The 14884-nt window shown below is 50.9% G+C and overlaps 1 protein-coding gene across 1 annotated transcript in view; it reads right to left on the bottom strand.

The window, feature by feature from the left end:
- The window catches only part of LOC143840545 (maestro heat-like repeat-containing protein family member 7), a 31248-nt gene extending 21161 nt beyond the window's left edge, over window positions 1–10087 (bottom strand). The window contains exons 1-6 of the mRNA XM_077344157.1: window positions 9803–10087; window positions 8826–8950; window positions 7528–7650; window positions 6973–7046; window positions 2561–2705; window positions 880–975 (exon numbers count right to left, since the gene is read on the bottom strand). Of these exons, the coding sequence (XP_077200272.1) occupies window positions 880–975; window positions 2561–2705; window positions 6973–7046; window positions 7528–7650; window positions 8826–8950; window positions 9803–10049 (810 nt within the window). The 5' untranslated portion in view covers window positions 10050–10087. The remainder of the gene's footprint in view (window positions 1–879; window positions 976–2560; window positions 2706–6972; window positions 7047–7527; window positions 7651–8825; window positions 8951–9802) is intronic.
- Between the last annotated feature and the right edge of the window lie 4797 nt (window positions 10088–14884).

The raw sequence follows: 14884 nt of genomic DNA, 5'->3' as shown, positions 1-14884 counted from the left end.
CTCAGGGCATAAACATCAGCCTACAAGATACAAACCAATCTACAAAATACAAGCCAGTATGGCGTAGTGGTTAAGAGCACTGGGCACTTCTGATCTGGAGAGCCAGGTTTGATTTCCTGTTTTTCCTCTACATGCAGCCAGCTGGCTGCCCTTGGGCCCATCACAGCCCTGATAGTGCTGTTCTCACAGAGCAATCCTGTCAGAGCTCTCTCAGCCCCAGCTACCTCAATGGGTGTCTGTTGTGGGGAGAGGAAGGTGAAAGATGTATGCGACCTGAAGAGAAACCAGAGAATTGTGCGGAGAGGAAGGCAATTGTAAGCTGCTTTGAGACTCCTTCATGTAGAGAAAAGTGGGGTATAAAACCCAATTCTTGTTTTTCTTCAAACTGCAAACTTATGCGGCCTCAATTTGTCTCAGGGCTTTGCCTTCCGGAGAGGTTGGTTTACCCTTCAACCTCCAATTTGGTTTCACTGTTTTAAAATGGACCTTGATGTTCCATTAGCATTTCTGAGGTTCTCCCAGTGACCTTTCTTGCTAAAAAGTCACTGGGAGAACTGAGAACAATAGAATTAAATTTGAGTGGGGGGGCACCTCTAAGACCAACAAAGTTGAATTCTGCGTAGAAGTTTTCATGTGCATGCTTTTGGCATGCATGCACACAAACACTTGTAAGCAGAATTCAGGTTTGTTGGTCTTATGGTTGCCCAAGACCCAAACTTTGTTCTACTGGGAGAGCTAGACAGTGAAACAGCAACTAGGATAACTGGGAGGGGGTGGGGGGAGGGAGACCCTCCTCTGTCATGACTGTAGTTTGCAAGCTCCTTCTCAGCCGCTTCTTTCGGTTTTCTCTCTCAATACCAAAGTTTTAATGTTTGTTACCTGCAAGATCCTCTCGAGTTCCAAAGGGACCGGGTTTTCCAGCATCAGCTGCTGGAGCATCTCACTGAAAGTCTGATACGTGCCAATGAAGAGGCCCTGAAAAACAGCCAGGAAGGACAGCTCAGGGCACAGGAAGACAGGCAGGAAGGAAGGAACTTGGAGTAGGATGAGAAGGCAGGCAGGCAGGCAGGAAGGCAGGAAGGCAGGCAGGCAGGCAGGAAGGAAGGAAGGAAGGAAGGAAGGAAGGAAGGAAGGAAGGAAGGAGGAGATTGGAAGTAAAATGAGAAGGAAGGAAGGAAGGAAGGAAGGAAGGAGGGAGGGAGGGAGGGAGGGAGGGAGGGAGGGAGGGAGGAAGGGAGGAAGGAAGGAAGGAAGGAAGGGATGAGACAGAGAACGCAAGGAAGGAAGGAAGGAACTTGGAGTAGGATGAGAAGGAAGGCAGGAAGGCAGGCAGGCAGGCAGGCAGGCAGGCAGGAAGGAAGGAAGGAAGGAAGGAAGGAAGGAAGGAAGGGATGAGACAGAGAACGCAAGGAAGGAAGGAAGGAAGGAAGGAAGGAAGGAAGGAAGAGGGAGGCAGGGAAGGAAGGAGACAGAGAACGGAAGGAAGGAAGGAAGGAAGGAAGGAAGGAAGGAAGGAAGGAAGGAAGGAAGGAAGGAAGGAAGAGGGAGGCAGGGAAGGAAGGAGACAGAGAACGGAAGGAAGGAAGGAAGGAAGGAAGGAAGGAAGGAAGGAAGGAAGGAAGAGGGAGGCAGGGAAGGAAGGAGACAGAGAACGGAAGGAAGGAAGGAAGGAAGGAAGGAAGGAAGGAAGGAAGGAAGGAAGGAAGGAAGGGATGAGACAGAGAACGCAAGGAAGGAAGGAAGGAAGGAAGGAAGGAAGAGGGAGGCAGGGAAGGAAGGAGACAGAGAACGGAAGGAAGGAAGGAAGGAAGGAAGGAAGGAAGGAAGGAAGGAAGGAAGAGGGAGGCAGGGAAGGAAGGAGACAGAGAACGGAAGGAAGGAAGGAAGGAAGGAAGGAAGGAAGGAAGGAAGGAAGGAAGAGGGAGGCAGGGAAGGAAGGAGACAGAGAACGGAAGGAAGGAAGGAAGGAAGGAAGGAAGGAAGGAAGGAAAATACAGGGAGAAGGAAGGAAGGAAGGAAGGAAGGAAGGAAGGAAGGAAGGAAGGAAGGAAGGAAGGAAGGAAGGAAGGAAGGAAGGAAGGAGAATAGGGCTCAGGGCTAAGGGAAGGAAGGAAGGAAGGAAGATAGAGACAAAGAGGCAAAGAGACAAAGAGACAAAGGTAGGCAGGCAGGAAACTAGAGCCAGTTCTAAGGATGCAAACCTCCAGGAGGGACCTGGGAATTACAGCTCATCTCCAGGTTACAGAGTCAGCTTGGCATCGCTTGGTGTAATGTTTAAGTGGTTAAAAGCAGCGGCTTCTAATCTGGAGAGCCAGATTTCATTCCCTGCTCCTCCTCCCCATTGGACTAGTCACAGTTCTCTCAGAGCTCTCTCAGCCCTGCCTATATCACAGGGTGTCTGTTGCAGGGAGAGGAAGGGAAGGTGATTGTAAGCTGCTTTGAGACTCCTCCGGGTGGTAAAAAGCGGGGTACAAACCACAGTCTTCCTAACGAAACAATGCATGTGGAAGAGAGGAGGGAGGTCACCCTGTCCAGCCAAGGAGATAAACCTTTTGGGTACCTTTGTGTACTGAATACTGGAAACATCCGTGCCGCCTTCTTCCGGGGCCATCTTCAGGGGTGAAAGGGAAAAGACGCTCTTGAAGAAGGTCCGGAGCAAGATGCCCTTCTTGTAGGAGCCCATGGCCTTTGTGATGTGTCTCTTGCTGGGGGGAAGTGAGAAACAGGACACAGGGCTGACAATCTACTCAATGGACTCTCCTAGCAGCCGGTAGGTGCCCAGATATGAGAGAACATAAGAGAAGCCATCTTGGATCAGGTCAATGGACTATCCAGGCCAACACACTGTGTCACTCAGGGGCCAAAACCCAGGGGGCATCAGGAGGTCCACCAGCAGGGCCAGAACTCCAGGAGCCCTCCCACTGTGGCCCCCCAAGCACCAAGGAGACAGAGCATCCCTGCATCAGATGTAAGAACATAAGAGAAGCCATCTTGGATCAGGCGAATGGCCCATCCAGTCCAACACAGCGGCTGGCACAAAGAGTCAGTGTGATGTAGTAGTTAACAGCGGAGAACTCTAATCCGGAAAACCGAGTTAGATTCCCTACTCTTCCTCCATGTGCAGTCAGCTGGGTGACCTTGGGTGATTCACCCTTCTCTTAGGACTGTTCTTGCAGGGCTGTTCTCTCAGAGTTCTCTCAGCCCTACCTGCCTCACAGGGTGTCTGTTGTGGGGAGAGGAAAGGAAGGTGTTTGTCAGCTGCTTTGAGGCTTTGTGAAAACCAACTCTTCTTCTTCTTCTTCTAAAAGCCAGGACCCATCAGGAGGTCAACCAGTGTGGCCAGAAGTCCAGAAGCCCTCCCACTCTTGCCCCCCCCCAAGCACTGAGAAGACAGAGCACCACTGCACTAGACCAGGGGTAGTCAACGTGTGGTCCTCCAGATGTTCATGGAATACAATTCCCATGAGCCCCTGCCAGCGTTTGCTGGCAGGGGCTCATGGGAATTGTAGTCCATGAACATCTGGAGGACCACATGTTGATTTCCCCTGGTCTAGATAGTGTGTACCATCTACGTGTTTTTGTGGCTGTGCTCCACATGTTTCTCTGACCCTTCCGGGAGCTTGTAAGACTTCCTTTGATCTCTTCTAAACCTCCTGCTCCTTAATTTCACAGAGTGCCCACAAGTCCTTGTGTTGTGAGGAGAAGGGAAAAGGACTTCTTTCTCTACCTTCTGTACCCCACACGTAATTTGGTAAACCTCTCTCATGTCACACCTCTCTAGTTCTGTCTCCAAGCGAAGGAGTCCAAACCTCTTTAACCTTTCTCCATAGGGAAGATGTTTCCACCCCCCTAATCATCTCAGTCGTCCATTTCTGCCCCTTTTCCAGTGTCCTAATATCTGTTTTGTGGTGCAGTGACCAGAAATGTACACAGCCCTCCAAATGAGACCACACCGTCGATTTGTACAAGGGCATTGTGATGCCAGCTGATTTGTTTTCTGTCCCCTTCCTACGAACGGTCAGCTCAGATAAATACATTTGGTGTGCTTTGTGGGAGGGTTGCTTGCTACGACTCCCACAAGGCTATTCAAACGCACAGAGGCATGGAATAACCTTGGCGACAGCAGAGGCTGAAATGGAGCCCGCTGGGAAGACCGCTTTTTAAGAAATACGGCAATCTTCCCAGGCTAGCCACCTGCTCACTTTATATATGAACAGCTGGGAAGCCACAATGATCGGTGACAAGTCCCAACAGGTCAGTGGGCAATTGGGTAAAACCAGGGACACCCTCCAGGCCCTATTTTGGTTTTTTTTGCAATGTTCTCCTTGAGAGATTTATTTCCTGTACGCAGTATTACATTTCAGTGTCTGGTCAAAATTCTGTTAAATTTACCAGATACCGCAATACCAGGGACTTTCTGCAAGCTAAGTAGATGCTCTCCCACAGAGCTCTAACTCTCTGGGCTCTCAGGCAGAGGTCTGTCTGTCTACCCATCTATCTACCTATCCATCTACCTACCTATCTACCCATCGAATCATAGAGTTGGAAGGGGCCATACAGGTCATCTAGTCCAACCCCCTGCTCAACGCAGGATCAGCCATCCACCCACCCATCCACCCATCCACCCATCCATCCATCCATCCACCCACCCACCCACCCATCCATCCATCCATCCATCCATCCATCCATCCACCCATCCATCCATCCATCCATCCATCCATCCACCCACCCATCCACCCACCCACCCATCCATCCATCCATCCATCCATCCATCCATCCATCCATCCATCCATCCATCCATTCATCCAAACTACTAGTCTGTCCTCCCCCGAAGGTTCAGGGTGGATTACGACATTTACAAAATATGCAAATTTAAAATTTACACAATGTAAACGCTTAAAAAAATTACAAGGAACTGATTACCCTGGCCCTACGTCCTTGAACTAAACAAACAAAAACGGATATGCCAGATGTAATGCCCAAGAAGTAAGTCAGTTAGGAAAGGGAAATGGGTGAATTTTTGGATATTATTCTGGGGCCTCAGCCACAGGCTTGACATGCCCCGTGGAACTGATCGCAGTCCAGCAGGGTCCTGATCTCACGAGGCAGAGGGCTCCACCAAGCCGGGGCCATGTCTGAAAAGACCCCGCTCTTGGTTGAAGCCATTTAATTTTTTGGGGGGGGGCAGAGACCCTTAGCAAGTTTTGCTCACTAGAACTCAGGTGGGAAGGGCAGGCTATAAAAATAAAGTTTTTATCATCGTCATCATCTTTCTTTGGGGAACGTAGTGGAAGAGGCAGCCCCCTTCTGTCTGATCCATTAACTGGAGATGCCGGGGATTGAAGCAGAGACCTTCTGCTTGCCAAGCAGGTGCTCTCCAGCTGAGCAAAGGCCCCTTTTCCCTTGAAACTGAAATTTCTGAAACAAAGATTTTGTAGAAATGAGAAAGCCACTTCCCAGATGTTAATTTGCATCACAGATTGCTGAGCCCTGGATTTAGGAAGCAGAAAAGGGGCCTGTGATAAACAAAGAAGAGGACAAACGTGGGAAGATGGTGATGCCTGTGGTGCCACGGTGATCTAAATTTCGGATTGCTTCCAAAAGTGACAGGCAACACTGCCAAGGGAGTGACTCAAAGGCTATGTCTTGATCCCTGTTAAAAGTACAAGAACCCTCCCCCACGTACACAGCTGCGGCTTCACTGCCTTGCAAATAAAGAAATGCAATTAGAGGAATCAAATTAGCCAGCTGCTAATTAGAGCCTCCTCTGGTCTACCTCCTTTTGATGCCTGTTGATGCGGGTGAAGGAGGAGAGTGCAAAAGTTGGCTTGAAACTCAACATCAAGAAAACAAAGATCATGGCATCCGGCCCTCTCAATTCCTGGCAAATAGATGGGGAAGAAATGGGGGTAGTGACAGATTTTATTTTCCTGGGCTCCAAGATCACTGCAGATGGGGACTGCAGCAAAGAAATTAAAAGATGCTTGCTCCTGGGGAGGAAAGCTATGGCAAATCTAGACAGCATCCTAAAAAGCAGAGACATCACCCTGCCAACAAAAGTGTGTCTAGTCAAGGCTATGGTCTTCCCAGTTGCAATGTATGGCTGTGAAAGTTGGACCCTAAGGAAGGCCGAGCGTCAAAGAACTGAGGCTTTTGAACTCTGGTGCTGGAGAAGATTCTTGCGAGTCCCTTGGACTGCAAGGCGAACAAACCGGTCAGTCCTAGAGGAGATCAGCCCTGCCTGCTCCTTAGAAGGCCAGATCCGGAAGATGGAACTCAAATACTTTGGCCACCTCATGAGAAGGAAGGACTCCCTGGAGAAGAGCCTAATGCTGGGAGCGATCGAGGGCAAAAGAAGAAGGGGGCGACAGAGAATGAGGTGGCTGGATGGAGTCACGGAAGCAGTCGGTGCAAACTTAAATGGACTCCGGGGAATGGGAGAGGACAGGAAGGCCTGGAGGATCATTGTCCAGGGGGTCGTGATGGGTCGGACACGACTTCGCACATAACAACAACAACAACAGGACTACGTCCCCTTATTTCTCTATACTGCAGTCTCCTTCTGTGAATGTATTTCCTTCATGGAATCATAGAATCACAGAGTGGGAAGGATCCATGGAGGCCATCTAGTCCCACCCCCTTCTCAGTGCAGGATCAGCCTCAAGCATCCAGGAGAAGGATCTGTCCAGCCGCTGCTTGAAGACCACCAGTGAGGGGGAGCTCCCCACCTCCTGAGTCAGCCCCTTCCACTGTTGAACTAGACTCCTAGAATCCTAGAGTGGGAAGGGGCCACAAAGGCCATCTAGTCCTCCCTACCCACTCATGTGCCATAGAAACCGAGAACAATAAGGGAATGGAGGGTTGGCCAACAGGGTAGCCATGACTTTTGACAGGACGCTTCGGTCAGCCCTGTCCACAATATAGTCAGCCACCTGGAGGCTAGGTAAGGAGAGAAGGAAGAAGTTCACCTACCTCAAGTCGATAATGGTGGTCATGGCGTACAGGCAGATACTGGTGGGTTCTGGAGGCTCTTTCTTTACCATCTCCTGTAAACGGGAAACAGGGAGATATATTCTGAATGGAACAGGCTGATTCTGGGGGCCATGGCCTTCCTCTGCTGAGCCTTCCTTGGTGGCCTCCCTCCCAAGGACTGACCCTGCTCAGGTCAAATCCATATTTCATTTACAATCTTTAAATTGTTATATTGTTCTCTGTGTTATTTTATTGCTTTTGCTGTTTTAGTACCTAATTTATTATTATGGTTTCTGAACCTGCCCTTAACCATCCACAAACATTGAATTTGAGAGGGGCAGCATAGAAATTAAATTATAAATATATCCAGGGGTGGTCAAACTGGTCCATGGACTGCAGTTCAGTGCTGGCAAGGTCTCATGGGAATTACAGTCCTTGTACATCTGGAGAGCCACAGTTTGCCCAACTCTGCCTGTCTCCCCAGCAGCCTTTTCCTGCTCCCTCTTGAGCCCGAGAAGGCCAGCAGTGCTCCGATGTGCCCCAAGTCCCACTCACCGTGACGGCTCCCACAAGGTCCGATGTGAAGTTATCCATGAAGAATTCGGTCATGTTGTTCCAGTTGATCGTCTTGCTGAGGATGGAGAGGAACCGCAGGAAACTCTTCTTCATGACCCCATCCTGGAGCAAACCAGGAAGAGAGGGACATGTCCATTGCACTCATGGGGACCCATGACCCAGACCAGCACTGGCAGGGGCTCATGGGAATTGCATTACATGGACATCTGGCTGTAGTCTGCATAGGGTTTTTACCCACTCCCAGTTCGAATAAATCCCTCCCGTCCACACTCAATTTTATTTCTATTTTAATTTCGGGCGCTTTAAATTTTCCATCTGCAACATGCATGATTGATCCGGAGTGACCCAACCTTCCCCCTGCGATATCCAGAAGTGGATATAACCCTCGATATTTGAAAAATCGCCATTAGTAAGTGTGCAGATTTCTGCTTTTTGCAAATTAATTTCCTTCTCCGTGCCTGGTAGCAAAGCAGTCTTCCCTGATTGGCCAGGGCATCAGTTCAAAGGTAACAAAGTAAGTGTAGAATCAGCCCTGGAGAGCCACAGTTTGGCCACCCCTGCACTAGATATACTGTACACCAGCCTTGCTCAACTTTTTACCATCAAGAAACCTTGAATCATTCTTCAGGCTTGTGGCACAATCATGCAGAATATGGTTGGGAAGCATAGGGGTCTACACGACCACCTGGGTCCCTTTCCCACCCCTTAGTTCAGCTGTGGAATAGGCTGCCTAAGGAGGTGGTGAGCTCCCCCTCACTGGCAGTCTTCAAGCAAAGGTTGGATGTACACTTTTCTTGGATGCTTTAGGATGCTTAGGGCTGATCCTGCGTTGAGCAGGGGGTTGGACTAGATGGCCTCTATGGCCCCTTCCAACTCTAGGATTCTGTGATTCTAGTTCAGCAGTGGAATAGGCTGCCTAAGGAGGTGGTGAGCTCCCCCTCACTGGCAGTCTTCAAGCAAAGGTTGGATGCACACTTTTCTTGGATGCTTTAGGATGCTTAGGGCTGATCCTGCGTTGAGCACGGGGTTGGACTAGATGGCCTGTATGGCCCCTTCCAACTCTATGATTCTATGATTCTATGATTCCAGGCTCATCACTGACCATTTTTTGGTGGTGGTGGGTCAACATGAGCACATATGGCAGAGGTGACCAAACTGTCTCTACAGATGTTCATGGACTACAATTCCCATGAGCCCCTGCCTGCAAGTGCTGCCTCTATTTCTCCCAGCAGGAAGAAGAGACCAAAGTTTTCAGGCAGGAGGCAGGTTCTGAGTACCTCTTTTTTGTGGCTGAAATAATCCATGGTGCTCCTCCACGAAGCCAGGAAAAGCTCCGGTTCTTCAGGGCAACCAGGATGCTCATTTTCCTCCCAAATTGTTGCCATGGCCGAAAGGTCAGGAACTGTAAAAGAAAGAGAGACAGAATAGAGACTATAAATGCAAGAGAGATAGATAGCGGTCCATGTCAAGAGCCAGTTTGGTGTAGTGGTTAGGAGTGCGGACTTCTAATCTGGCGAGCCGGGTTCGATTCTCCGCTCCCCCACATGCAGCCAGCTGGGTGACCTTGGGCTCGCCACGGCTCTGATAAAACTGTTCTGACCGGGCAGTGATATCAGGGCTCTCTCAGCCTCACCCACCCCACAGGGTGCCTGTTGTGGGGAGAGGAATGGGAAGGCGACTGTAAGCCACTTTGAGACTCCTTTGGGTAGGGAAAAGTGGCATATAAGAACCAACTTCTTCTTCTTCTTCTTCATGAGTGGCTCTTAGCCACAAGGTCTGGATGGGACACTCTGACAAGGGCTGTCTCTTTGGTGCTTGGGCCGAAAGAGCAGGTGGGCTTCTGCAGTTCTGGCCTCACCGGTTGACCTGCTAATGGCCGCTGAGTTTTGGCCACTGGGTGACACAGAGGGTTGGACCGGGATGATCCAGCAGGGCATCTCTTAGGTTCTTTTGCTTCTCTAGGACATGGGTTTCTCCTAGACTCTAGAGCAGGGGTAGCCCAACGGTGGCTCTCCAGATGTCTGTGGACTACAATCCCCATGAAACCCCTGCTGGAAGCAGGGGCTCATGGGAATTGTAGTCCACAGACATCTGGAGAGCCACCGTTGGGCCACCCCTGCTTCCTTCTGAAGCTTCCATTTCCTGCAAGGGAACTCTTCGCCTGGACCTCTGTTGCCCTTCCAGGAGAACCAGATCTGCCATGGGCGTGTGGCTGCTTCACCCCCCAGCCCAGCCCTCCCTTCTCTTCCTCTACCTGAACTGATCGTCCTTCTCCGCCTCGTCTTTTCCTTCTTCCCCTTCCGGTAGAGCCTCTTCAGGCACCTGAGGAGCGGCCCGCTTTCGTCAGGAGCCAAGTCGGCCACCTCGTCCGGGAAGTCGCCGCAGCTCAGGTCTACGTCCTGGTGGCTGCCGAAGGACAAGTCCGAGTCTTCCCACCCTAGGAGACTGGCGGCATCGGGAAGGGCTTCCTCACCCTCCCGCGGGAACTCACGTAGGTCCATCCCGTAACCGAGGCGTGGAGACCTGCGGAAGGCCAACGCTTCCTACAAGAAGACACAAACAACCTCAGTCTGGTTCACCACCATGGGAGAGCTCTTTATTCTTTCTAGAGCTGCCAGCTATGGGATGGTAGATTTCTGGAGACTGGGGGGTGTGACGTTTGGGGAGGGGAGGGAACTCAGCTTGCTGCAATGCTGTAGAGGCCCCCTCCAGAGCTGCCGTTTCCTCTGGATAGGCTTGCCGACTCTGAGGCCCATTCCGCACACATTAGAGAATGCACTTCCAATGCTCTTCAGAAGCAGATTTTCCTGTTCTGCACAAGAAAATCCAGCTGCAAAAGCATATTCAAAGTGTTTAATCTGATGTGTGCGGAATGGGCCCATTCCGCGTACATTGGATAATGCACTTTCGATATACTTTTGCAGCTGGATTTTCTTTGAGTTGGGAAAGGCTTATAAATCAGGGGGGGTGAAGTGTGGGGAGGACAGAGTTTGGGGGAAGGAGGGACTACAGTGGGGGACAAGGCCGTACAGGCCACACCTCTAACCAGCTGATTTTCCCAGGCATACTGATCTCTGTAGCCTGGAAAGCAACTGGGATCCCGGGAGATCTCCAGGCCCCACCAGGAAATCGGGAACACTATTTCACATACATTCTCTCTTTTTTGGACTACATTATGTTTGCTTAATTGCCCAGTACAACATTTTTATACTTATACCCTCCTTTTTTGGAATTGCATTTTACTTTTTGAGCTAAAGCAGCTGGACCATGGAGGAGCCTCTGAAATAATTTTTCAGACTTCAGGAAGCCTCGGAAGTGAGGTCAGCTGGCCACCCCTCCCTGCTCTCCTCCACCCCTCACCCCGTTCCCAGAAGTGGCTTAACCACCCATGTTAACAGGCAGGCTCAAGGGGAGACAGGACATGGTATAAGGTGGGGGTGGGCATACAGGCGCATAAACCATGGGAGATCATAGAATCATAGAGTTGGAAGGGGCCATAGAGGCCATCTAGTCCAACCCCCTGCTCAATGCAGGATCAGCCCTAACCAGCCCTAACCATCCTAAAGCATGGTCTCATGGTCTAGAAGGGGAACAATGGAAGGGGGCCTGTTCCCTACCTTGTATAAAGCAAGAAGGCTGTGGACCCCCTCTGGAGCTCCCGCAGACCTCCGGGTTGTTTGCGGACCACTGGATGGGAACCCCTTGTTTAGGAGAAACCACATAGAGATAAATGCATTTCTGTTTGTGTACGAACAAATCTACAATACAGACGCGAACCCTTCCGTTGCCTGAGAACACCCACGGAAGTTCAGGTGCTTCCTTTCTTGAGATGGAAACCTCAACATTCAGTGTCAACGTCGGAAAACCTGCTGGGATTTTGAATGCCGAATTCTGTTCTTGGGAACTGGATGTATTTATGTATCGCGTGGTGTGTTTGTCAAGGATCCAGGAGATCTGAGGGTGGTTTGGCCGCCAGGCAAGGGGCGTTGGGAGCTGGTTTGCCCTTGCCTGCCTCCGTGTCATGACCCCAATGTTCTTTGGAAGGAACTCCCACCCAAATCCTTGGGGTTCTTCGCATCCAAATACTAGCCAGTTCGGCCCCTGCTTTGCTTCTGAGAAAATCAGGCTGGCCTGGGCTATCCGGATCAAAGCAACAGCTAGTTCCGACCCTGCTTAGTTTCCAAGATGTGACATCCAGACTTTGAGAATTGGTGTGCAGTCAGGGTTCTGATCCCGCCAGCTTATAATTCCCATAAATCTTTGGGAGGAGGCAATGACAGGCAGGCCAGTGCCAAAGCTCTGCTCAGCATGACTCAGACCTACAATGGACCGTCTGCTTCCAGAACAGGGTCCCAAAGCCGCAGTAGGAATATGGGCTGTTTAGAAGGACTTACTTCTCTTTTGAGGGTAGGCTTGACCTCAAATTCACTCCAGCCACCAACGTCAGGCGCACGACTCTAGCGGAGGATGCTGGGACCAGCCGGGCGAGGATTGCATAGCAGGCAGCAGGGTCTCCCGGGAGACCACAGGGCAGAGTTGCTAGGAGAACACCCAGGTAATAAAGGGAAGGTGGATGTGTCAGCCGCCCAGGTGGTCTCCCAGAGACCTCCCTGAAGATCTGGAGAAGCTGTTTTTGGTGTTCTCCAGCCTCTTAGTTCAAGCCCAATCCCGTCAGGTCTCAGAGGTTAAGCAAAGCCGAGCCTGGGTAGTGTGTGGGTGGGAGACCACCAAGAATTTGGGTAGTCCTTCCTCCAAGGAACGCTAGGGGGGCAGGACAGGGAAGCGGGCAACGGCAAACCTCCCCCAAATGTCCCTTGCCTGGCTGCTGGACAATCCCCAGATTACCTGGCTATATAATGAATAATGAAATAAACCCAGGCTTCTAAAGTTCAGCAGATGGTTGTGTCCCCCTGGTTCTTCTGCCACGGTTAATTGTGGCCTGCCCTGTGATGCTGGCCAGCTACATGCCTCTGGCACCTCAAGGGTATTCTAAGTCTTTGGTTTATAGCCTCTAGTTTCCCCATCACTCCCTCTGTTTCCTCTCCCACTCTGCTGCCCCCTCCTTCCAGCCTTTTGGTTTCCCTTGGAAGAAGAAGAAGAAGAAGAAGAAGAAGAAGAAGAAGAAGAAGGAGTTGGTTCTTAGATGCCACTTTTCCCTACCCGAAGGAGGCTCAAAGCGGCTTATTATTATTATTATTATTATTATTATTATTATTATTATTATTATTAATTGGATTTATATCCCGCCACTCCCCATAGGCTCGTGGCGGGTCACAGCAGTCCTATCCCCATTAAAATACCCATTAAAAGAGAGCGGCAGGGAGGGTAGGGAGGAGATGCTAGGTCCGGGGGGGGGGGAATGTTGGCACTCATTCGCTGACCCCGGCCTCCACCAAAAACCTGGTGGAAGAGCTCCATCTTGCAGGCCCTGAGGAAAGCTGGTAAATCCTGCAGGGCCCGCAGCTCACCCGGGAGCTCGTTCCACCAGGTCGGGGCCAGGACTGAAAAGGCCCTGGCCCTGATCGAGGCCAGGCGCGCTTCTCTAGGGCCAGGAACAATCAGGAGATTCTCCCCCGCCGAGCGTAGAGCCCTGCGGGGGATGTAGGGCGGTAGGCGGTCCCTCAGGTATGTGGGTCCCAACCCGCGTATAGCCTTAAAGGTCAAAACCAGAACCTTGAACCTGATCCGGGCAGCAATTGGCAACCAGTGCAGTACCAGTGAGGACCCGAGCAGCTGTGTTTTGCACTAGCTGGAGTTTCCGGATCAGAGACAAGGGTAGGCCTGCGTAGAGCGAGCTACAGAAATCTATTCTGGAGGTGACTGTCGCATGGATCACTGTGGCCAAGTGGTCAGGGGACAGGTAGGGCGCTAGTAGTCGGGCCTGGCGGAGATAGAAAAATGCCTGACCCGCTACTCTCTTGACCTGAGCCTCCATAGTCAGGGAGGTCGCCTTTCTTTTCCTATAGTCGCCTTTCCTTTCCTCTCCCCACAACAGACACCCTGTGGGGTGGGTGAGGCTGAGAGAGCCCTGATATCACTGCCCGGTCATGGCGAGCCCAAGGTCACCCAGCTGGTTGCATGTGGGGGAGTGCAGAATCGAACCCGGCATGCCAGATTAGAAGTCCGCACTCCTAGAGATCTTTTCTCCTTCTCCTTCTCCTTCTCCCTCTCCCTCTCCTTCTCCTCCTCCTTCTCCTCCTCCATTGGCATGCTGTTTCAAACATTTAAAATGCCTCATGTACAAACCCCTGGAAAACATTTCAGGTTTTTCACTCCGGCAGCCCCTGTGCGTGCCAGACACCCCAGCACTCCACTGTGCATGACCCACACTGACCCATGGCCTGACTCATCCCACCCCCTTTCCCTTGCATTGTCTCTGGGCAGTCACTGATGCGGCCTCGGATTAGTGCCCTCTCACAGCTGCCAAGATGCCGCTGGCCAGAATGACGGGCTGAGAGATTTAGAGGCAGTGCCAGGTTGGCACACAATTCCCAACTCCGGGTTGGGTAGCTCCTGGTTAGGTTTGGGGGTGGGGCCCGGGAAGGGGGTCAGGGTGGGAACGTGCACGACCTGTGGTGCGCATGATCCAAGAGCATTGAAGGAATATCCTGCAGGGGGCACTGGAGGAGACATGTCATGAGCATCTTCAGATTAGGAACTTCCTTATATTTTCCAAACAATCTCCTCCTGTGTTCCCATTGGCCCAGTTGGAGACTTCCTGCAAGCAGAGAGCACACTTCCTCTCTGCTTGCCTGCAAAATTTTGAATTCAACTCTCTAGTCCCAGGACAAGATAACTGCTAGTTCAGCTTCTACTTGTAGGAATGTTTCACACTTGTATGGAGACAGATGGGGCTGGCAGCAAATGTTGGGTGGAAGCTGCTGATCACTGGCATTGACAGTTTTATTTCTCCTATGTTTTTGTGAACTACAACTGAATTCGGGGGTCTGATTGGCTGGTTTAGCAAAGAATTATCATATGGCTGAATTTGGATGCTGAGACACAGTTTACTACTTTAACAGGGTTAACTTTTGCTTATATATTCCCACTGTCATGATGGTCAGTTCTTCGTCTGGGGAAGGGTGCTTGCACTCGAAAGCTTACGCCTTGAATAAATCTTTGTTGGTCTTAAAGGTGCCTGACTGGACTCTGGTTTTATTCAGATTAGGAACTTCCTGATATTTTTCAAACAATCCCCTCCTGTGTCCTCATTGGCCCAGTCGGAGACTTCCTGTTCCTATGAGCGTACTTCCTCCCTGCTTGCCTCCAGAACAGAAGAACAAAATTCATCGGTTAGCCCCAGGTTCAAGTGTTTCTGTGAGACCATCTCTTCTAC

Source organism: Paroedura picta, chromosome 6, assembly GCF_049243985.1.
Source record: "Paroedura picta isolate Pp20150507F chromosome 6, Ppicta_v3.0, whole genome shotgun sequence".
Taxonomy (NCBI): Eukaryota; Metazoa; Chordata; class Lepidosauria; order Squamata; family Gekkonidae; genus Paroedura; species Paroedura picta.
This window is presented reverse-complemented; position numbering and strand designations above follow the sequence as displayed.